Source organism: Primulina tabacum, chromosome 3 (genome assembly GCF_025594145.1).
Source record: "Primulina tabacum isolate GXHZ01 chromosome 3, ASM2559414v2, whole genome shotgun sequence".
NCBI classification, from domain to species: domain Eukaryota; kingdom Viridiplantae; phylum Streptophyta; class Magnoliopsida; order Lamiales; family Gesneriaceae; genus Primulina; species Primulina tabacum.
In genome coordinates, this window is record NC_134552.1 from 16,873,016 (window position 1) to 16,896,968 (window position 23,953).

The 23,953-nt window shown below is 34.0% G+C and overlaps 2 protein-coding genes and 1 pseudogene across 3 annotated transcripts; 2 read left to right on the forward strand and 1 right to left on the reverse strand.

The window, feature by feature from the left end:
* Positions 1 to 2,578: 2,578 nt before the first annotated feature.
* LOC142540858 (aminoaldehyde dehydrogenase 2, peroxisomal-like) lies at positions 2,579 to 8,265 on the forward strand (annotated as a pseudogene).
* Positions 8,266 to 9,583: 1,318 nt separating this feature from the next.
* LOC142540859 (pyridoxine/pyridoxamine 5'-phosphate oxidase 1, chloroplastic-like) lies at positions 9,584 to 15,623 on the forward strand. 2 transcript variants are annotated; one of them, XM_075647286.1, is made up of 14 exons: positions 9,584 to 9,796; positions 9,881 to 10,072; positions 10,170 to 10,208; positions 10,440 to 10,607; positions 10,683 to 10,788; positions 11,719 to 11,882; positions 11,981 to 12,223; positions 12,345 to 12,433; positions 13,506 to 13,556; positions 13,651 to 13,746; positions 14,574 to 14,673; positions 14,780 to 14,850; positions 15,024 to 15,119; positions 15,392 to 15,623. In XM_075647286.1, the coding sequence occupies exons 1-14, from the start codon at positions 9,605 to 9,607 to the stop codon at positions 15,456 to 15,458; spliced, it is 1,674 nt and encodes a 557-aa protein (XP_075503401.1). In that variant the 5' UTR covers positions 9,584 to 9,604; the 3' UTR covers positions 15,459 to 15,623. The 2 variants fall into 2 exon arrangements, 1 of the variants encoding a protein (XP_075503401.1); XR_012819169.1 differs by having other exon boundaries at positions 9,585 to 9,796; positions 13,651 to 13,741; positions 14,576 to 14,673; positions 15,024 to 15,623.
* A 137-nt stretch (positions 15,624 to 15,760) lies between these two features.
* LOC142540860 (uncharacterized) lies at positions 15,761 to 19,659 on the reverse strand. Its single transcript, XM_075647287.1, has 6 exons — positions 18,927 to 19,659; positions 17,787 to 17,838; positions 16,926 to 17,015; positions 16,325 to 16,389; positions 16,083 to 16,238; positions 15,761 to 16,003 (listed from the first exon to the last, which is right to left on the reverse strand). Exons 1-6 carry the CDS (start codon positions 19,590 to 19,592, stop codon positions 15,953 to 15,955), a joined length of 1,080 nt encoding a protein of 359 aa, XP_075503402.1. The 5' UTR covers positions 19,593 to 19,659; the 3' UTR covers positions 15,761 to 15,952.
* Between the last annotated feature and the right edge of the window lie 4,294 nt (positions 19,660 to 23,953).

Here is a 23,953-nt window from a genome sequence, read left to right on the forward strand (position 1 = left end):
GAAAAAATTGTGCCTCAAAATCATCATGAAAAATCCTTTAATAAAACCTTAAGAAATAAAAATATAATACGAAGTCACACAATTTCCTTAAATCAAAGAAAAATATTATACCGTTGACAAAATATATCTGGGCAACGACAAAACATATGTTAACTTGTGATACAATTAAAAATAGAATAATGCATTAATCATTTATTAGAACAAAATCGTATGCCAAAATCATGCACTAATTTTTTTAGTCCACCTATTAATTTCACAATAAATAATACTACAAAAATATATAATCAAGCACACAAAACTCAAATTCAAATACCTTTAATCAATTTAATAAAAAATTTTGAATAGAGAATATAATAATGTTGTAAAAATTTTGAATACTGATTTATAGACAAAAGTCTGGAAATACATTGTCCCAATAATAAAAAAATATTATCTCTTATATTCTGAGATATAAGCTAGACAACGAAAGAAACATTTCATCGTTTTTTAATATTTTCTATGTCGCTTCAACTAAGTAATCTAAGCAAACTGAAACATGCATTATGTGTTTAAGAATTAACAAAAAATCTCAAGAAAAAAAATTAAAATAATCATTTTTGTGGGATATATGATTTTGTTTTATATTTTCTTTCGGTGAACAAAAAAATCACATAAGGAATCCAAACACAACATGATCAATACAAACGACATATAACACCAAAAAATGTATGCTGTGTTAAAAAATCCATCTCATTGGCAAGAACACAAAATGATCAAATGAAGCATATTATTTAGTAATATTTATTTAGCAGCATATATAAAAAACTTGACTAAATAGCTTAAAAACAGTGTTTGGAAAACTTAATACAAACATTTCTCTCAATCATATATCTCTATTGGACCATAAAGAGTTTGAAAATATCTTTATTCTAAAGGGGAGAAAGAAGGTTTATCTAAACCTTCATATTTATTAATAATGTATTTTTATTCGATCCGACTCATCTCCCTTCATCTGTCTATTATTACCTATCACAATATGGTAGATATTTTTCATGAATTTGATCAAAATATATAAATTTAATAATTAAAATTAAATTTAAAGTAAATTAAAATAATAATTAGTTTGATTGAGTTAAGTACACTATTAATGATCTTATAAAAACTACATAAAAAATGACCTTAAATAACATCATGAACATGACAAATTGTAAAAAAAAATGGTAAAATGGTAAGGTTACAAATGAAAATCATATATTTAATAGATAATATTTATTTAACATCATATATCGAAAATTAATTAAATAGCTTAAATGTTTATATTGAAATCATCTACATACAAATATTTTCTCTCAATCACATATATTTGTTGATACATAAATAGTCTTAAAATATCTCTATTGTAAATGGGAAGAAGATGTTTTATATGACCTTAATATTTTTAATTATTTAATTTTTTTCAATATCACTAATCTCCATTCGTCTTCCTAATTATTCGTAATATTAATAATTTTTTTAATGTATAACATTATGAGAGTGATTTTCTATTAATTTTATTTTTAAATTTAAATTTAATTACTTTAATTATACATTGACATCGAATTCATAGAAAAATACTATAATAATGTTATAAATTAAAAAAAAATTGTTAATATTCCGAATATTAAGGTAATAATGGAAAGACGAATGGAGACGAGTGAGGTTGAATAAAATTAAATTATTAATCAATATTAAATCATATAAAACATTTTTTTCCTCATTTAAAATGAATATAATTTTTAGACTATTTATGTATCAACAAAGATACCTGATTGATAGAAATATTTGTATGTAAGTGATTTCAATGCAAATATTTAAGTATTTAGTCAATTTCGATATATGATGCTAAAAAAATAAAAGTAAAATATTAAAATAATAAATAGCTTGATTGAGTTAAGTGCTTTATTAATAATCCTATTAACTTAAGATAGAAATAACTTAAAGAAACCATTATACAAATTATAAAACAAAAAAAGGTAAATAGTAAGTTTACAAAGTAAAATCAAAAATATAATTAATTTGATTGAGTTAAGTACACTATTAATTATCAAATTAAAATAATATGAAAAATGACAATAAACAAAACGGTAAAATAGTAAATTTATAAATAAAAGTCACATGTTTATACTAGTAGTAGATAAAATAAAATAAATAGATAGATGTTAGTAATATTAGCAATTTTTTAAATATATAATATTATGATTAATTTATAAGTAAAATCAAAATAATAATTAATTTGATTGAGTTAAGTACACTATTAATTATCATATTAAACTGACATGAAAAATGACTTAAAGAACTCCATGAACATGACAAAATATAAAACAAATGAAAGAGTAAAAAAGAAAACTCACAGATGAAAGTTAAGTATACTATTAATTAACATATTAAAGTAACATAAAAAATTATTTAAAAAATCAAATGAACATGACAAAATATAAAATAAATAAAAAAACAAAAAAATAAGCTCACAATGCAAGCTCTTATATTTACATTAGTAACAGAAGCAGTAGATAATCTAATATTAAATGTCCGCTAGCATTTATTTAATTAAACATAAAAAATATTAAAATGATTGTATTGAATCAACTTTCGAAGATACCCGTCCAGTGCAGTCAGACACCACACCAATAATGGCGATCCCGATACCCAGTCGGCAACTTTTCATCGACGGCCAATGGAGGGAGCCCGTTAAGAAGAATCGCTTACCGATCATCAATCCCGCCACTGAAGAAACCATCGGTGCATCCCTTGAACTTTTCTCGTGGGTTGCGGTGTTGTGGTTTCTTTTTTTTTTATATTTTTTTATTTTGTGGCTGTTTGTGTGCAGATATTACTTTCGTTTGTTTATTGGCGAATGGTGAACTTTCTTTATTTCGAAAGCGGGTGAAAATGAATTGCGCAAGTTAAATTTGAAACTGAACAGATTCTTTTTGGGTGGCGAGTCCTTAATTTAAATTAGATGAACAATTATGGCGCAAGATTTATGGGGCTCATGATTTTTTATGTGTTTCAGGCTTTATTCCTGCAGCTACTGCAGAAGATGTAAATATTGCAGTGGAGGCTGCTCGCAAAGCATACTTACGAAACGGAGGCAAAGATTGGGCATCAGCAACTGGGGCCCATCGTGCAAAGTATTTGCGAGCCATTGCTGCGAAGGTATGTGGGGTGTCTCCCGATCTAGGATTCTGTTAAAATCTGAAGGGAAAGATGATCAAAATATACTGATTCCAAGTGCATATTATTGAATGGATATTTCATTCGCATCATTTTGTTGCTTAGCCTTCAGTGTATTGTAGCCCGAGTTTTCTAAATGATTGTAATGTTACCTGCTTCTTTGCCCTTGGCAGTTTAGAATGTGGCTATTAGCCTTTGGGATTAGCAAATTCAAGAGACTGAGATTTCATATTGTAGAAAACAAGGAAATTTCAGTAAACTGAAAGAAAAAGAATCAGCTTGATAGTTTGAATAGCTGAAAATACATAGGAAAGTTGGTCAACAATATGATATCAAATACATGGACTTATGTGACTATTGTTTTATGTGATGTTAGATCAGTGTACTTTAACAATGTGTCATCCTAATTCTACTTTCTGAAAATTTGTGTGTGGTGACTCGTATGAATTGTGATCTTCCCATTTTACTACATTTGTGATTTTTCATATTCTTAAAAAAATTATTCATATTTTAAATTTTAAAGATCATGAAAAAATTTACTTTCTGCTATTTTCACTTGTTTTAGTTTTGATCTCAACGGAGCAAGAATATCTTGAAATGTTTTTCAATTCTGTTTCTTTTTCTTTCTTGCTTTTTAATCGTGGTATTAGATTTGGCCTTCCTTTGGTATTGTTTCTGACGGATAATCATTAGTGAGATGTTCTTATTCATTGATAATGGGGTCTTGAATCCAGCTTTCGGGCTTTAGATTTCCAAATTCTTATCCATTCGCGTAACATGTATAGATTATAGAAAGGAAGTCCGAACTAGGCCAAACTTGAAGCAGTTGATTGTGGGAAACCATTGGATGAAGCCGCCTGGGATATGGTATGTATTTAATGCCTTTGAACGTAACATCTGATTCTGTGCGTAAGGATTTATATCATTTTTATATCTCTCTTCTCCAGGATGATGTTGCTGGATGTTTTGAATACTATGCCGATATTGCTGAAGCATTGGATTCAAAGAAAAAAACTCATGTTCTGTTCCAATGGAAACATTTAAGTGCCATGTTTTGAAAGAACCAATTGGTGTGGTTGGCTTGATTACACCATGGTGAGTGTGTACTCTTTGGTTGGCTGAATTTTATTTCTGAATCTGGTTTGCTAGGATAACTCTCTTAGCACCACTGGAAGATTGATTGCCGAGATATCTTTTTCCTGATTATGCTTCTTAGATCGTGTTGACGTGGAAGATGATTTTTACAGGTTTTTTTTTCTAAACTACCTTGTTCAGCAGTTTTGATTGTTTGTAAATTTATTTCTTTATAATTTCATAGGAACTACCCTCTCTTGATGGCAACATGGAAAGTTGCCCCTGCCCTGGCAGCTGGATGTACTGCTATACTTAAGCCATCTGAATTAGCATCTATGTGAGTATATATTTAGATTCATTGTTTGGAATCTGCATTTTGGTGCCTTGTATAGGTGTATAGTTTGACCACGATTATTTCAACTGCAGTACTTGTTTGGAGTTGGGAGAAGTGTGTAGAGAGGTGGGTCTTCCGCCAGGTGTCCTCAACATTTTGACTGGACTGGGGCCAGAAGCTGGTGCCCCTTTGGCTTCTCATCCGCATGTTGATAAGGTAATGTTGTCTGGCAGTCTATGCTTGCTTTTTATTTGGTCCATTTGTTATTTGACAGTGTCAACAACGATTTCATATTTGATCAACAGATTGCATTCACTGGGAGTAGTGCTACAGGGAGCAAAATTATGACTGCTGCTGCCCAACTTGTAAAAGTATGTTTTAGTAGTGCAGTGTAGTTACTTGTTATTTTGTTTACTGTGCAATCATTGAACTCTGAACTTCGTCTGAATTTTTTTGTCTCTTCTTCCAGCCAGTAACACTTGAGCTTGGTGGAAAAAGTCCAATTGTTGTGTTTGAAGATGTTGATCTTGATAAAGGTTCGAGAATTTCAAACTAAAGCGATAGTTTTCTCTACAATTCACATATTTTGAAGAAAATGTCCAGTATTTACATTCTGATTCCATTGGCCTGTGGTTAAAAAAGGGTTTCATTTACCTATGAAAGCCAGATTGATTGGGTTGCAACGACACTTTTCCAGCAGAATTTGTGATTTCAGAGTTCGTGTGTGAAATCTGCTAACACTGTTTACTGTTCAAACAGCTGCTGAGTGGACTCTCTTCGGTTGCTTTTGGACAAATGGCCAGATATGCAGTGCTACTTCTCGCTCATAGTGCATGTAAGTATAAAATGGTGCATGAAAAAAAGCTTCTGTGAGTGTGCGAGGAGCTTCCTCTCTCGTTATTAATGTCTAGTGCACACAGCATGTATAGAAAATATTAGTGTAAAGAATTGTATTTTGTGAACTTTTTAGGTTGCGTTTGGATCAATGAATTTCAAATGTATTTTTTTTGTTTAGAGAAGTCAAGACTATAAACTTTGAACTCACCATTTACATCTTTATAAAAAATTTCATGTTAATTTGGATGTATTTCAAATTCACTCAATTATGGTATAATTTGAACTCATTCTAATTTGTATTATTAATGTGTAAACAAGTAAGGTGTGTAGTTAAGATTTGATCTATTGTTTCGTTGTAAATAATAAAACTATAATCGAAATCCATGAATTTCAAATTCATCTCTCCAACTGCACCCGTGGGATATTTAGGCACTCAATATTTTGGTGTCACACAGATAAGAACAAGTAGGCTTCTTTTATTACGGTAAAGATTTACATAAGTTCGGATTAGAATTTAAAAGGGCTCATTGTTAATCACATGAGAGAGATGAAATTCTCTTTAAATATTTATTATAGAATCTGAAGAGAGCACAAAAGTAATCTTCACAATCTCTCCCCTTTAACGGTCAACAGTTTCTCAATTTGCAATGCCATGTGAACAATTTTATGCACATGTGTTACGGGCCTAGATGATAAATCAAATCCCAAAATCAGATCTGTATGCACTAGGAGGCCTAGGGCCCAATTAGGAAAACACGTTGGGCACAGGGAATAAAATGGAGTGGGGGAGAAGAGACTTAATTCATTCAGCATATTTTTTTACTGTTGCACACTGGCTGTTGCCAGGGAAAATTACAGAGATTCTCTCTGGGGATTATTTGCTTTCTACCGTTATACAGCACATTATATTACGTTCTTTCACTTGATCGGTCATCATCAAGGCACTTTTCTGTCACAATTTACACTTCTTTGAACCAGCATAACAACATGGAATGAGTTTACTGCGATGAAACACTTAATGGACATGTATAAGATACAAGTTGTGGAAACAAGGCTGATCAAAGATGACGAGCTAACCAAATGATCAACTCTTCTCCACCTAGCCTTGAACAAATGAATTTGATCAAAAGGACGTGTAAAAAGTAGGATTATATGTTCAGCTCAGTCTGTTTTAGGGTGAAAAAATTGTTCTTCATCTGCTTGTTTCAATTGACCGAATATAAGAAGTTGAAAATCACTTTCTGGAATGGAAACTATGCATGGATAACAAACAGGCAGCTTAGCACCTTTAAGTATCTCTTGCTGAATAATAATAACTGATGAACAGTTTCTATTCTGACGCACACCTGGAAGTTTGTCTTCTAGCCCTTGATGAAAATCCGGTCTTGAATGCTTGATGTGTTCCACAAATTTTCCAATGACATTATAAGTTTTTTTCAGGAAAGTATTGCAGTGCCGTTCTTAGACAAGCTTGTAAAATGGTGTGAAAACATTAAGATTTCAGACCCCTTGGAGGAAGGTTGCAGGCTTGGCCCCGTTGTTAGCAGTGGACAGGTAAGAAAGATTGTTTCCTTTTGGTGTCGTTGAAACTAAATAAAGAATTCAAGAATCACTTGTGGTGTTCCTTGAAAATATGTTATTAAATGTGGTTGGGCTCCTTCTGCTTGAAACAACTTGTTCGTAAGAACTGTAGAAATGGAAACCAACATTCAGTTTCTTTGTTGATGTGTCCTGGAAAAAGTTTCCAGGAATACGCTCACAGCTTTTTTATCAATTACTCATCCTCTTATGCATAGTTGAACAAATCGAAACTTCCGTCTAGAATAAAGAGATGGTATTATTCATTAATTTTATGTTGTGTGCTGCAGTATGAGAAGGTGATGAAGTTCATCTCAACGGCTAAAGAGGAAGGTGCCACTATCTTGACTGGTGGCACACGACCTCAGGTAAATTCTCAAAATCACTGCCTGTGACCACTTCTAAATCTGCTTATGGTGATATTACCTAAGTTTTTTTTATCGACTTGCAGCATTTCAAGAAGGGCTACTTTGTTGAACCTACTATAATTACTGATGTAAAGACCTCTATGCAAATCTGGAGAGAAGAAGTATTTGGACCAGTTCTCTGTGTTAAAACTTTCTCAACTGAAGAGGAGGCCATCGAACTAGCAAACGACACCAAGTGGGTTAACTTCCATTGTGAATAGATTCTTATATATCCTGTAGCCTTTGGTCATGATACGATTTCTAAACTCTTTTACAGATATGGTCTGGGTTCTGCTGTATTATCACAAGATTCTGAAAGGTGCGAGCGGTTGACCGAGGTAATAATCTTTTGCATTTAATATTTAGCTACACAAAAGAAAAAACGATCTATGTGTAGCATCCACACTTAAAAACTTTATGTATCAAAACATTTTCTCTTGATGCGACATAAACTATTCTGCAAAGTTTCAACTAAACAAGTTTGATCCGTATACGAAATGGAGATGCAATAATATCTTTATTTTCTTGAAGGCGTTTCAAGCTGGAATTGTCTGGGTCAACTGCTCACAGCCATGCTTTGCTCAAGCTCCATGGGGAGGCAGAAAGCGTAGTGGTTTTGGGCGTGAACTCGGGGAATGGTGATTCTAAGCCTTTTTATGTGTGCTACCTCTTTTTTGTGTGTGTGTATCATTAACTTTAGTTTATTGTTTTCGCAGGGGACTGGAAATCTACTTGAATATCAAGCAGGTGACACAGTATGTTTCTAGTGATGCTTGGGGTTGGTATCAATCTCCTTCTAAGCTATGAGAATTCACTGATTTGTATTACTGTTCTGGACTTTAATTATATATAAAAAAAAAAAAACTCGTGCGGAACATTCTGAATAAAATCGCTTCTTATTTTTGTTTGGTTAATTGCTCTCTTTTTGTGAAAGTCTCTTTTCTCAAAAAACTTTTTAGATGATTCAGCAACAGATTCCTGGAGTATTAGCAAGGAAACCTTTGTCTTTATTCATCCTCTTTTCTAAATCTAAGTTAATAAAAACATTCAGAATATTTAAATTTATAATGAATGGCAAATGTTGAACAAAAAATAAGTAAAATATAATTAAATGAAAGCAATTAGTTCGTATAATAAAAAATAAAATTTATGAACAGCGTAGGAAAAAAAATTACGTCAAAGAAATTTGACAACGTTGGTTTGCGGTATTATTATTATTATTATTATTTTTTATTTTCCTTGTCAGTTTCTATAATTACCATAATACATCTATTTTATTTAACTTACAAATTATCATTGCAACTTAATTACAAGCAATGAAAAAAAAAGGAAAACAAAAAAACAAAAAAAACAAACAAAACTACGATTACAAAAGCGGGCAATGAGTGCTCAGAGCACTCGTTTGAATGATTGTCAATAATTTCAAGAGAATAGGAAATTGGCTTTAAAATCAATCTCCATCCCAAAAATCGTGTTTGCAATCTTTGATCCAGTAAATAATGTTTATGTATTCTCTAGGCTGCCAAATATCTTTTTTTGGGGATAATTGATACAAAATATTGAAAAAATAATAATAATATAATATATGATATTTTATTACCAAATATTTTTCAGAGCTGATACTAACATATGATTTTTGAGTACCTAAACATATATAAAAATATTGATATTATTGACACATGTCTTTTCTCGAATGAAAATTGATACAAAACATTGAAAATACTGGTACTAATATATTATATTTGAATATTAACTCTTTCATATCTATATTAGTATATGATATTTGAGTAATAATAAAAGTATATCAATTGTTGATATTAATATAATTGTTCCAATACTCAAAATTTTATCTTTATAGCAGATCTAAAACAAGTGTAGCAATTGTTGATATTAATATAGTTGTTCTAATTTTATACTAAAAATTTTATTTTTTGTATCACATCTAAAACAGTTGGTACTCAAATATCATATATTAATAACATATTTTCAATATTTTGTAATAATTTTTAAAAGAAACGTAAGCGCATTAAGTGAGAAATTTTTTTGTGTGGATCACAAAACATTTTTTTTTTCTCTAACAGAAGATTGAACACAAACTCAAGTTTCTTTTATTTTTCCATGGTCAAATTTTAATAAAGAAAAAAAAGTTGTACGTGCGATTGCTAATGAATGGCCAACATATATGAATATCCATTCCACTGTCCACACCTTGTTCCTCTCCAAGAGAAAAAAAATGTTGCTGCGTAAAGTAAACGGCAAGTCCATGCAATGTCTTCTCACCAAATTTTCTCCTCTTCCGATGCCTATTGCTGCACTGAATCTTCATGTTTCTGCTCGTAGCAATGATCAAATCCTCGGGCCTCCTCTTTCCCATGTAATAGACCAACCTGCGCTTGATGAGTTTTACTCTTCAAGTTAGACTATTTACACTGATTTCAATCTTGTCTGGTGATTGTAGATTAAAGGATTAGTGGGTTCATGCTCGAGGAGTGGTTCCCGTGAATCCTGTTCTGGTTTTGTTATAACTGGAGTGAGAGCAATGTCGTCGGCCGAAGTTGTGCGGGACCCATCGTATGCAAGCCAGCGGGAAGCTATGGAAATCGATGAACTTCTCATGGGTCCATTTGGGTTCAGAGTTGATCAGTTAATGGTCATTTTTCTTTTTGTTAAGTTTAAGTTATAAGCTGTGGTTTTGTGTGTATTGTTGTTGGGTGTTGGGGCTGAATTTTGGAATGTTTTGAATGTAGGAATTGGCTGGTCTGAGTGTGGCTACTTCAATTGCTGAGGTAAATTTTTTGGCTGTATTTTGTTTATAATTAGTTTTTTTGTGACGGTATAGGCTTAAAAAGCAATTGAAGAGTCAAATGAGCTAAAATCCGTTTGCGAAGTTGATATCTTGTAGACTTTTACACATATATTTTACCGTGTCAGAGATTCTTATCTGTTTCTGCATGAAATTATCTCAAATTTTGAGTTTCCTAGAACATCGAGATTTAAAGAATGTCACTGTTCTGTAGGTCTATAAACCATCTGAATTTAAGCGTGTTCTTGCTATATGTGGCCCGGGGAATAACGGAGGTGAGGGTCTTATCGCAGCTCGTCATATGCTTCATTTTGGATACAAACCAGTAGTCTGTTATCCAATACGTACCGCTAAGGCTCTTTATAATGGACTGGTAACACAGGTAATAGATATATATCGAGTTACTAGGATTCATATTTGAATTATAAGCTTCACTCACATGCATGAGTTTTTGTAGTTAGAGTCATTATCCATTCCGTTCCTGTCAGTGGAAGATCTGCCGTTGGATTTGTCGGAAAGCTATGAGATTGTAGTGGATGCAATATTTGGATCCTCATTTCATGGTACTTGTACTTTCTTTAGATTTAATATTTCTGTAAACTTATGCATGGAAACACTTGTGTGCGTTCTTTAGCAGATCATTCCTGTGACATGTTTTTAGCCAAATCCTTAGCCACTCTGCTTTTCTTACATTTTATGTCTTGTTTAAGCAATTTTGCTTGGAAGTTGGAGCGATGTGTGTTATAAGAAAGGAAGAGTATGATTTAGTTCTTTAATACCTTTATTTGGTTGGTATTTTTGGTCTGGATCAATTACTTGGATAAATGAAAAAAGAAAGCAAGGTTTCACTAGCCAATACATGTGTACTTTGAAAGTTCCTTATTTGCCTCCCATTTGGTGGGAATAACACTCAATCATCTAATTCGGTGGTTGTGAATTTAGACCAAAACTCTAGGCTGACATAGTATAAAGCTTCTGTCAGGCAACATAATCGATTGCATTAGTTGCAGGAAATTCTATCATAAAGGAGAAAACATTTGTTATGCATAAGAAAAATGGTTTACCCAACACTGCCAAGTTATTACTGCATTACAGATGGCGATAGTGACATTTATAAGATTAAGCATAAACATCATAGTGGCTGGCTACCTCTGAGAATTATGTCAAAGACCTGCTTTAACTCTTCTAGAAAATGTGAACGCATTTGTTAGGTTGCTTTTTGTTCGTATCCATAAATATACTTCATCAGAATTGGTGTTTGCCTTGAAATCTGATTCTAGTTTATATCAAATTATCAAATCAAAAGAGCTGCAGATTCATATATTTGTTGCTATACTTTAAAAATGTTATTTTATTCGTGTACACTTCAAGTTCCATTAATGCCATTGAGTTCAAGATACGAGCAGCTTTCATCTGATTTCTGTCATCTGCTATTTTGTAGTAGCATTAGTTTTATCCAATTTTATGTCTACAATATTAGTCAATTCATCCAGGTAGCCCAAGGCCTCCTTTTAATAATCTGATACAAAGGTTGGTGGCATTAAGAAATCTCAATCAGAAAGAGAAATTACCTGCCATAGTATCTGTGGATATTCCATCTGGATGGCATGTTGAAGAAGGTGATCTTAGTGGCGAAGGCATCGAACCAGACATGCTGGTATATATCTACTGTTAAAAAATTAGTGTTCACCTCACCCTTTACTTTTCATATTGATATTGATGAGTACATGAAAATGCTGCTACCACTGTGTACAGGTTTCACTGACTGCTCCTAAGATGTGTGCCAAAAAATTTTCTGGTCGACACCACTTTCTAGGTGGCAGATTTGTTCCTCCATCCGTTGCAGAAAATTTCAAGCTTCAACTGCCAACATATCCTGGGACTTCTATGTGTATCCGAATTGGAAAGCCTCCACAGGTCGACATATCAGCTCTTAGAGAGAATTATATCGCTCCAGAGTTTTCTGAGGACCGAGCTGAGGTTGATCCCTTCACTCAGGTATTACTTCATGTCAACCTGAGTTGACTCGGCTAAATTGCCTGTAGTTTGAGATGATGACTTACTACTGTAGTATGCAAATTTTCTGCTTTATCAGCTGAAGCATTTTCTATTTCTCTAGTTCCAAAAATGGTTGGATGATGCGATTGCATCAGGTATGAAGGAACCAAATGCTATGGCACTGTCCACTGCTGGAAAAGAAGGGAAACCGTAAGTTTTTTGCGGTGCTTATTCTATCGATCGCGAGTGATATGCTTGCTAACTAAACACATGAATATTTTCTATGAATTTGTAGGAATATTTGGATAGAAATGTACTTCGGTTTCTATAGTTTTACATTTTTGTGTTTCTTGTTTTTTGTTGTTGTTTTTTTCTTCTTCTTTTTTTTAGCCTCTGGATTATTGAAGATTTTTATTCATTATTGAGTTGAAATGAAATGTAGTTCCGTGGTTCAGTATTGGCTTACAGTGCAAATGTTTTGAACTTTTGCTAGGAAATGTAGCCAAGAATCCAAGTGTTTAGGTGGATAAATGATTTCACGAGAATGGATCGAATTAAAAATAAGTGTATTACAGAAATTTTTGGATGGCAACAATTGAATATTAAGTAGACTTGTAGAAAAGGAGAAGATAGTAAACAATAACTGGGCAGAATAAGTTATATTTAGATCATTTGAAGATAATATTTGAGGCTGTAATTTGAAGGAGACCAAGATCCATGCAGCAGTTTCAAATAGTTTTGAGACTAAGGTGAAGATGATGGAGGAGGTGATTATTGTGTTTTTTCATAATAGATCTGCAAACTCATGTGGGCAAATTATTGGGAGTAGGTCTCTTGTGAGATGGTCTCACGAATCTTTATTTGTGAGACGGGTCAATCCTACCAATATTCATAATAAAAAGTAATACTCTTAGTATAAAAAGTAACAATTTTTCATGGATAACCCAAGTAAGAGATCCGTCTCACAAAATACGATGTGTGAGACCGTCTCACACAAATTTTGTCAATCAGTGTATGCTGGGAAATAATACAAGTGTAGAAATAAATCTTGCAGTCCGTTGGAGCTGAAAAAGTCGGTTTCCACAATCTCCTCGCCAAATCAAATCTTAGCACGTGCTCTACTTGATATTATGATCTGACCTTAGCCAACAAATTGATGATTGCTAGGAATCTTGTTGTCCGGTGACTTTGTTTGGTTCTTGCAAAAATATTTCTTTTACACGTTAGCTTTTACTTTTCTTTTTCAATAACCAGTCACATAAATCTTGTTGGTTTGCCTTAGCTCGGTAAGAATGATGTTGCTGAAGGGATTCGACAAAAATGGTTTTGTCTGGTGAGTTCAGCTTTATCACATTTATGATACCTTTGGTAAACTTTGTTGCCTTTCTTACCTTTTGTGAAATCTCTACCCCTCATCTTCTGATCAGGTATACAAATTATGAAAGTCCAAAGGCTCGTGAGATATCAGAAAATCCTCGTGGAGCACTCGTGTTTTATTGGGGTGCTTTGTTCCGTCAGGTATCTCATATATTATCATTATATATCAGGTGGTGTTGAAGTAAATCCATCAGTACTTTTTCTCAACTTTCTTTATCCAAGGGAATATCTTGGATTTCCTATCACAATTTAAAAATATGGAAGTGTAAAACATGAAGCTCGAGGTTAGTATAAAGTGATGATTAACCTATAGTCTCCAGCATCCCTAAAACATCCTTTCTACATGCTGAACCTCCAATACTAAGTTGCAGGCGGAACCAGAGCTTGACAATCACTTGGGGTACATGTAATCCAACCCATAATCAGCCCAGCAATAAAGGAGCAGATTGTCTACAAAAGATTTACCAATTGGAAGTTCAAGGAAAAGAAGGGGTTCTAGCCACCATAATTCTAACAGATTTAGATTTTATTCTCAGCATTTCTGTCATAGAAATAAATGATTACCCCTTCGGGATAATTGTAGGAATCTTTTCAATTTTGTTGCTTACTAGGGATAAGAACATTTCTTGTATTTAAATTGGGAGCTTTATGAAAAAAAAAAAAAAACCAGCTTGAATTTCCCTCGAATATATTTCTTGAGATAATAAGATTCCCTTGGAACGAGCCTCAAGAATATTACAACAAATAGGTAGGGAGGGCAGGAAAAGGAATCCCAACTGATCTAAACGACCTTACCCACAACAGACCCATAACTCGGTCTATCACGAGGAACCATAACACTAGCTAGCTTGTGCTTCCAAAATCAGTAGGATTCCCTTAAAATTTATAGTTTCATAAAGAATGTATGCTTCTATAGTATAATGTCTCTTTTAAATGATTCCAAAGATTCATTCTGTGTTGTTGATTTAGATATAGTTGAAGGATCCGTGGAAAAAGTTGCAGATGAAGAATCTGAGCAATACTTCCAAAGCCGTCCCAGAGGGAGCCAGATCGGAGCAATAGTTAGCAAACAGGTTCTCTTTCTTCCAATTTCTATCTCAGAATTTATTCTCTTATATCTTGTTAATTTCTCCATTTTCTGAATATTTAACCAAGTTCTCTCTCTCGTTTTTTCTTCAGAGCGCTGTGACCTCTGGACGGGAGATTCTCCACCAGCAACAAGAAGAGCTCAAAGCTCAATTCTCTGACGGGTTTGTTATTTTTTCTCTACCGCTAAATGCTAATTATGCATCTACTCCTAGATGCACCATTTCAGCAGATTGTATACTACAGAAACATTTGACTTGGTATCATCTATAAGCAAACCATCCTTATTTCACTAGTTACGTCTTAACTAACTTCAGCATCTGAAAATGGTATCCAGAAACCTGATTCCAAGACCCAAATATTGGGGAGGATACAGACTCAAACCGGAGCTTTTCGAGTTTTGGCAAGGGCAGCCATCGAACTTGCATGATAGGTAAGATATTGTCGAACTGTTGATGATGTGTGTAGATATTGCAAATACTAATGCTACATAAATCGCTTGTGGTGAACAATTCAGGCTCATCGAGATTTTATAGCTCCATTCATCCTTTAATATTTCAGCAGTCTGCCTTCCATTTGAGCTAATTTCCTCAATCTCGTGCTGAGATTTTGACTGGACCAATCGTGAGCCATTTTCAAGCAACATGGTTCGGCTGGCTCATTGCCTCTTTCAACTAATGTAATCTTGTATTACAACATTGACAGGTTGCGCTACTCTCCACAGGATATTGATGGAAAGAAATTATGGAAAATAGAGAGATTGGCTCCATGAACGGCATTCACTGCATCCATCCTCATTGACAGACAGGGTTATGCTTGCTTCTTGCCACGTTTGGCTTCTTGCTTCATTCGTGAACGAGTTTGCATATGTATTGTTTACATATAATAATAATACACACACACGTACACTCAGGAGAGGACGTAATATTTAAGTCAAGCGGGAGTGAAATGCACTGAAGGAGGTGACGAAATGAAAATTTCCAAAATATTAAACAGAGTAGATTTTTTTTTCTTTCGACTCCCCAATCCAATCCATCCTTGTTTATAAAGCATTTGTTTCCTTCCGGTCTTAGATAAGAGGAAAAATTAGTATTTGTTCTAATTACATTATCCTAAGTCACTACACAAGTACAAATCATGATGGACCCAAGAAGTTGGCAGAGCTGATAAGATCATATTGTGAGGGTAAAAATTTATATTTAAACAAAAAACAAAATAAGAGAAGAAAATTACTCGTATAAACGGATCTCTCAGCCAGGTATCGCTTCATGTTTTACGGACACGATCACGCCAAGAGCCTTGCTGCATAGCAAGAACCTGCGGCAACAAAAATTTATAAACTCGCAGCACTACAAAATAAAAACAATCTCATTCAAAATGGTGTTATTTCCTGCACCTGGTCACTGAGAAGGTTGCTCACTGGATTAGTTTCAACAGTTTCTTTTTGTAGACGATCTTCACTTTCTTCGTTCGATTCTGCTGGTAGTGAAAATGAAGAGGCCCCAAACATAGCTTCATCATGAGCAGCCTTGATTTCTTCCTCTTTGCGCCTCTAATGAAACAAAACAAATCAGCGAGATTTTTTCTTAAGAAAAATATGTAGATACACAAATAAGCATAAACAAGGTTGTGGTTTACCTCAACAGCGGAAAAACGAAAGCTCTGTCCTATGTGCTTGACTAACACAGCGTCATCCTCTCCAGCTGCAAATAGGTGGCACAACAGAGAAAATGGTTGAGTTGAACGAAAAGTTGTTCCCGGAAGATTACTGATATCAACTATTACAAAGCATAATCATTGCAACATAACACGAGAAATATCTAAACTAAATTTAATCAAATCCAATTTACAAGTACAGAAAAAGATCATCCCATAAAGAGTGAAGGTGTGGTTTGCTGGCTTCAGTTAATTTCGACTCAACAGTTGGAAAATTGTGTTCGGTAATAAATTATTTCTTCAGTTGATGTAATATGTTGTTCATTAAGATTGTGCTTGGTTTAATATTTTCTTTTTAAATAGCAAGTGAGCTATTCTGAAAATTTAAAATATGTTCACAGTTCGCACATAAGGAACAATACAGTAGTGATGAAATAAATCTGAAGACGGTATTAACCTTTGTGTAAGAATGATGTACTCGTTAAAAAAACTATTTCAAAATTAATAATAAAAAACAGAGACATGGCTCTCCAGTGGAGAAAACCACTGAAAATCAAATAAAAGTAAGTCACTAAGTCTTAACCTTCAACTTCCTCGTCATCTAGAGGGGCATCCATATTGAAGTCAAATCGTTCCCATCCTGATCCCTTTCCCACTGTTTCATCATTTTCAGCTACAAGCAGTACTATCTTATTATCAGAAACCAGATAACGAAATAAAACATAAAACCAATATCGCATATTCACTATTATTCAGAACTCCACAATTTCACAAAATTAATCAACACAGAGAGAGTAGTTCCAAGAAAATAAAGTCAAACCAATATTGACTGTGGCGCAACCAAAAGCAAAATGTGCCTAATAAACCACAGCGTGGAAATCTATGAATCAGTGTCCAAAGCTGAGAAGTTTATGGAAGTTAAAATCAATTGAACATTTGTTAAGTTGACTCAAAACATGATATGTATGAGATTGGACAGTTGTCTGCAGTCATCCCCAATGGATAGAACAGTAATTTAAAAGCACACAAAGGCAAAAGTTGAACTTTTTTTCCTCTATGTAGGAAAATTGCACAAATCACAACTTCAGGAAAGCCTGTAGATTTATCAGGGGGTTATATTGATTTTATTGCATCAATGTCTTTAACATCAGATTCTTCAATCATTTCACCTCTACGGAGCATTATCGCCAAACAAATGGCATATTCCCAAAAAACACCATGAAATCCAAATAAGATACATTAATAAGGTGGTTTCAGAAGAAACATGGAGAAATCCATACCAAATTTAGAGTGGTTGAAATAAAATCTAGCAAAGATAAATGCTGGCATAATTGACAGGCAACTATCACTAACAACATAAGTAAATTTTTTGAAGCAATGATGCAACAAATGGACATGGATTTGCACATCAAAACGCTGAGTTGAGGAAGGAGGACATCATTACCAGTTTTTAATAGTTGAAGTTTCATCTTGGCTTTGACTCTTTCGGCTGGAGTCTATTCAAAAGAAAATAGAACCGTTACCAGGCTACAACATAGCTGGACAATTAAGATAGAGGAAATTTAAGCAATTTAATTGCAACACATGCTGTGCTTTCATCCAAAGGTAAATTCTGAAAATGTATCTAAATGTCTGTGATACATATTCTGCAAATTTCTTCTTTGCTTAGTGAGATCTACATTGACTTAAGGAAAAAATGACAGAAAAAGAGTCACAACACTGCATGCATCGACCATGTAAAATTTGTCTAGTCTAAATAAGAATGACAAAGGTTTTAATCTTATGCTAACGACTGCTACAGGTTCAAATTATTTTTCCTAATTCTGTACACAACCAATAAACCGAATAACGACGACTAGATGCAGCTTCTTTGAGGGCACTGTCCACACTTAAATGAAGTTTCAACTGCATCTAGTCAAATATCCTGGATCTTGGAATTCAGCAAAGTATAGAGCATAATTCACACTCGAGCAAACCTGCAATCAAAAGTGACATGCACCTTGATCAGGGTCCTAAGAATCTCATTCATCCATCCATCCATCCAGTCACCAGAAAGTGGTATCAAACGAAAGACTGAAACTGAACAACTATTCCCACATTAGTATGAGGCATCCTATCTACAAAGGAAACCTTAATGTGAACTTTCTTCACTACAGGTAACAAAAGATCTAGTTCACAGCCTCAACCATTCTTCATTACACGAAGCATAATTAGACTTTGATGTATCAGAAATCAAACTTAAATGTTAGTTTAATACATTAGTGATCACCACAATTTGCTTTTGAGAGTCCAAGTGATTTATACCTTTAAAAGCAACCATCTACAGCTACTTACCTAGATCGCTTCAACTTCATCAACATCTGATGCATGTTTCTTTATCTAGTAACTGGTGTAGAATATAACACTTATCACATTCTTGTATAGTTGTATGACACACAATCCACAGACAGAATTCCCTTTATATAAAATAAAAGTACACATACATCACGTCACATGAAACACAATCTAAAAAAAATACTTGCAGAAAACATATGTGATGAAAATGAAACCAACATGGCAATAAATTCTCTGCAGCAATACTCACCATGCGATCGTAACCTTCAATCAATCTAGCAAAATCAATTCCACCTTCTTTTCTGCCACCATTCCGCACCTCTATCTGCTTTTTACCCTTTTCATGTGATCCACTCCTCTTGCTCCTTTCTCCACTCCTTTGTCTCGACACCCTACCACGGCTCGTGCTCCTACGCCTTGAATAGCTATCTCGGCTGCGACTCTTACTTCTGCGCCTCGAGTGCTTATCCCGGCTTCGACTCCGACTCCTACTTCGGCGCCTTGAGTGTTTGTCCCGGCTTGGGCTACGGCTATTACTTCGGTGCCTTGGATGTCTATCCCTGCTACCGCTGCGGCTCTTACTTCGCCGTCGTGAATGCCTATCTCTACTTCTGTCTCGAACAGGGCTCCGGCGGCTTAATTCTCGGTTTTGGATTTTTTCTGTAGGCTTTATGCTGAGCTTGTTCTGGATGGATTGAATCTGAGCTTGTTTTTCGAGTTCAGATGATTTAGAAGGGCTCGAAGCTTTGACGAAGCCACTGAGAAAGGATGAGGCGCTAGTAGGTAGCGCGGAGCCCCTGGACGGAACGCCGTCGTTTGCGGAAGAGGTAAAGCCGAGTCCTTGCTTGAATCGGGCGGCGCCGCCTCCTTTACGAGTCAGTTCATCGTAGTATGCCGCTAATTTCTCGTCCTCCATCTCCAAAAATTGTCGATCGAAAGGAAACAAATGCTGAATTGGAAGGCGTAGTCGTGTATTAAGGCACTGGTAATAATAAATTAATTAAACAAAAATTTTCATTTAGTTATTATTTAATTTATAAAATTCATACTATATTATCAAAATAAAAAATTTAATACTTTTTATAAATTAAAAATAACTCTTTTTTCTAAATAATTAAATTTTTTTAAAAAAACATTTTTCATAAATCAACTTTTGCCGTGTTGCTGAAGTTTTTTCATGATTTCGAAAATTTCTTTTAACCACTCAATAATTAAATCTCAATTAACCATTTCTTTCAGTGTGAGCAAAAAATGTACACTCTAGGGGCGGAGATTCCCTTGGCCCAGTGGGCGGCGGCGACATACAGTGGCAGTGGCAGTGCCAAAATTTTGATATTACTCGGGCTAAAAAATTATTAATAAAGTACAAAATAATAATATCAATTAACTTCGTAACAATTATATTTTTGGGCTAAAATCTTAATTGTTTTGAGCTAAATAGAGAAATTTTTTACTTTCTTTCTGGGCTAAATATATTTTTGGGCTAACACAGTCTTTCTTTTTCTACTTTGGCTAAATATAGAAATTTTAACTTTTACGGGCTTTATATTTACGTCGATGCACTAGTATATATAAAGTTGTGGATATTATTTAATTAAAAGATAATATATTTTAAAAATACACTAGGCAAGTTTTATTAGAAACCGATGTTTAAGTATTCTTGTTAAAAAAATTAGAAATAAAATTCGGAAAAATTAAAAACTGTGGTGAAAAAGTAAAAATTTATGGTAAAAAGTAAAAATCTCAAACTCTCAAAATTTACCAAACTACACACTTTATAATATTTTTCTCTCTACTCAATTGTGTTTTTCTTCACAAATGAGAGATCTATTTATAGGAAATCTTTACAAATAATCCAAAAATAAAATACATCATTACCTACATCATCACACACTAATTTTCAATATTTACAATTCTTATTTTCAACATTCAAATATTCAATACACTCATTTTAAATATATTTTTCAACACTCCCCCTTGTGATGATGATCATAATGATTGTCTTCATTACGTGTTTTTATACTGCCTCGTTAAAAACCTTACTAGGAAAAACCCATTGGGATAAAAACCATAGCAAGGGAAAAAGAGTGCAGTCACGTAAACTCCCCCTCATGTTGACACGAACAATTCTTCACAAATTTCGTAGATTGCGCATCCCAATATTATATATGTGCTTTCTGAATATTGACGTAGGAAGTGCCTTTGTGAAGAGATCTGATGAGTTTTCACTTGATTGAATGTGACGAACATCAATACATTTATTCTTCTCAAGCTCCTTGGTGAATGCGAAGAACTTAGGAGGAATATGTTTAGTTCTGTCGCTTTTTATGTATCCTTCTTTCATTTGAGCAACACATGCAGCATTATCTTCATATAGTATCACAGGCTTCTCGTCGAATGATAATCCGCATGAGATTTGGATATGTTGGGTCATTGATTTTAACCACACACATTCACGACTTGCTTCATGTAGTGCAATAATCTCGGCATGATTTGATGAAGTTGTTACGAGCGTTGTTTCTGTGAACGCCAAGAAATTGCAGTGCCTCCACGAGTCAAAACATATCCAGTTTGGGAACGTGCCTTGTGTGGATCAGATAAGTATCCAGCATCGGCATAACCAATTATGCTTGGATTAGCATCTTTTGAATACAAAAGTCCCAAGTCTGTCGTTCTTCGTAGATAACGGAATATATGTTTAATTCCGTTTCAGTGTCTCTTTGTTGGATATGTGCTAAATCTTGCCAACAAATTTACGGCAAAAAATATATCAGGCCTTGTACAATTTGTAAGATACATAAGGGCACCGATAGCACTTAGATATGGTACTTCTGGACCAAGAATATCTTCATCTTCTTCACATGGTCGGAATGGATCCTTTTCTATGTTTAATGATCTAACAACCATTGGAGTACTTAAAGGATTTGATTTATCCATAATAAAACGTTTAAGGATCTTTTTTGTATAATTTTTCTGGTGAACAAATATTCCACATTCTTTTTGTTCAATTTGTAAACCCAGACAATACTTGGTTTTTCCAAGATCCTTCATTTCAAATTCTTCCTTCAAGTATGACACAACTTCTTGAATTTCCTTATTCGTTCCAATGATGTTTAAATCATCAACATATACAGCAATAATTACGCATCCGGATGTTGTTTTCTTAATGAAAACACAAGGGCATATTGAATTATTTACATATCCCTTTTTCATCAAGTGATCACTTAGTCGATTATACCACATTCGACCTGATTGCTTTAACCCATATAATGATCTTTGTAATTTCACAGAATAACATTCCATGTGTTTTGAACTTTGTGCTTCAGGCATCTTAAATCCTTCAGGGATTTTCATATATATATTACTATCAAGTGATCCATATAAGTAAGCTGTAACAACATCCATAAGACGCATTTCTAAATTTTCAGATACCGCCAAGCTAATCAAATACCGAAACGTAATTGCATCCATCACGGGAGAATACGTTTCTTCATAATCAATTCCAGGCCTTTGAGAAAAACCTTGTGCAACAAGTCGAGCTTTATATCTCACTATTTCATTTTTCTCATTTCGCTTTCGAATAAAAACCCATTTGTATCCAACAGGTTTTACACCTTCAGGTGTAAGGACTATAGGTCCAAAAACATTACGTTTATTTAGCGAATCCAATTCAACCTGGATGGCTTCTTTCCATTTTATCCAATCCTGCCGATTTTTACATTCACCAAAAGATTTTGGTTCATGATCTTCATTATCATTTATGATGTCGATTGCCACATTATAAGAAAATATATCATCAATTTCTTCTATATCTTTTCGGTTCCATATTTTTCCAGTATTAATGTAATTGATAGAGATTTCATGATTCTCGTCAGTTTGTGGTTCTGACAGAATATTTTCATCATCATGTGTTTCTTCAGGAACACCATTCTCTATTTTGTGATCATCATGTGTTTCTTCAGGAACATCATTCTTTATTTTGTGATCATCGTGTTTCTCTATAAATTTTCTTTTTCGAGGATTTTTATCCTTGCAACCGACTGGCCTTCCACGCTTCAGGCGTTTAATGACATTATGAGTATCTTCAATTTGTTTATTTGGAATTTCAATTCGAGCAGGGGCATTTGCAGCATGTATATATGATTTAGTTACCCCTTTTGTGTCAGCAAATGCATCTGGTATTTGATTGGCTATTCTTTGCAAGTGTACAATTTGTTGTACATCTTTTTCACATTGTTTTGTTCTTGGATCCAGATGTAACAATGATGATACATGCCATGTAATTTTTTTTTCGGTATGTTTCTGTTCTCCCCCTAACATTGGAAAGATTTCCTCATTAAAATGACAATCAGCAAAACGTGCTGTGAACACGTCGCCTGTCTGAGGTTCAAGATATCGAATGATTGATGGACTATCATAACCGATATAAATTCCAACCTTTCTTTGAGGTCTCATTTTCTTTCGTTGCGGTGGTGCAATAGGCACATACACCATACATCCAAAAATTCTCAGATGAGAAATGTCTGGTTCTTTACCAAATGCAAGCTGCAATGGGGAGTATTTATGATATGCACTTGGTCTGATGCGAATTAATGAAGCAGCGTAAAATTGCATGTCCCCATATAGAAATAGGGAGCTTTGTTTTCATAATCATTGGTCTAGCAATCATTTGCAGACGTTTAATCAATGATTCAGCCAATCCATTCTGTGTATGTACATGAGCAACAGGATGCTCAACAATGATTCCCATAGACATACAATAATCATTGAAAGTTTGGGAAGTAAATTCACCAGCATTATCAAGTCTAATTTTCTTGATTGTATAATCGGGAAATTGATTCCTCAATTTTATTATTTGAGCAAGTAATCTTGCAAATGCAACATTTCGAGTTGACAATAAACATACATGTGACCATCTGCTGGAGGCATCAATCAATACCATAAAGTATCTGAATGGTCCACATGGTGGATGGATTGGTCCACAAATATCACCCTGAATACGTTCAAGAAACATTGGTGATTCAGTTTGGATTTTGGCTGGTGATGGTCTTATAATAAGTTTTCCAAGAGAACATGTTTTACATTGAAACTTATTATTCTGAAAGATCTTCTGGTCTTTCTGCGGATGACCATGTGTATTTTCTATAATTTTTCGCATCATTTTTGAACCAGGATGTCTCAATCGGTAATGCCAATTGGTTAATATTGAAGAATTATCAACTACCATGTTTGATTCAATGGGACTTATGTGTGTATAATGCAATCCAGTAGGGAGCA

What these genes read in the sequence shown, in the direction of transcription:
- LOC142540859 (XM_075647286.1), top strand. Translation starts at nt 9,605, where the DNA reads ATGAATATCCATTCCACTGTCCACACCTTGTTCCTCTCCAAGAGAAAA. An exon ending in AGGTTGATCCCTTCACTCAG is followed by an intron (nt 12,224 to 12,344) that starts GTATTACTTCAT and finishes CTATTTCTCTAG; the next exon opens with TTCCAAAAATGGTTGGATGA. An exon ending in GAGCAATAGTTAGCAAACAG is followed by an intron (nt 14,674 to 14,779) that starts GTTCTCTTTCTT and finishes TTTTTTCTTCAG; the next exon opens with AGCGCTGTGACCTCTGGACG.
- LOC142540860 (XM_075647287.1), bottom strand. Translation starts at nt 19,592, where the DNA reads ATGGAGGACGAGAAATTAGCGGCATACTACGATGAACTGACTCGTAAA. An exon ending in AGATGACGAGGAAGTTGAAG is followed by an intron (nt 16,390 to 16,925) that starts GTTAAGACTTAG and finishes ACCTATTTGCAG; the next exon opens with CTGGAGAGGATGACGCTGTG. An exon ending in GCAACCTTCTCAGTGACCAG is followed by an intron (nt 16,004 to 16,082) that starts GTGCAGGAAATA and finishes TTGTTGCCGCAG; the next exon opens with GTTCTTGCTATGCAGCAAGG.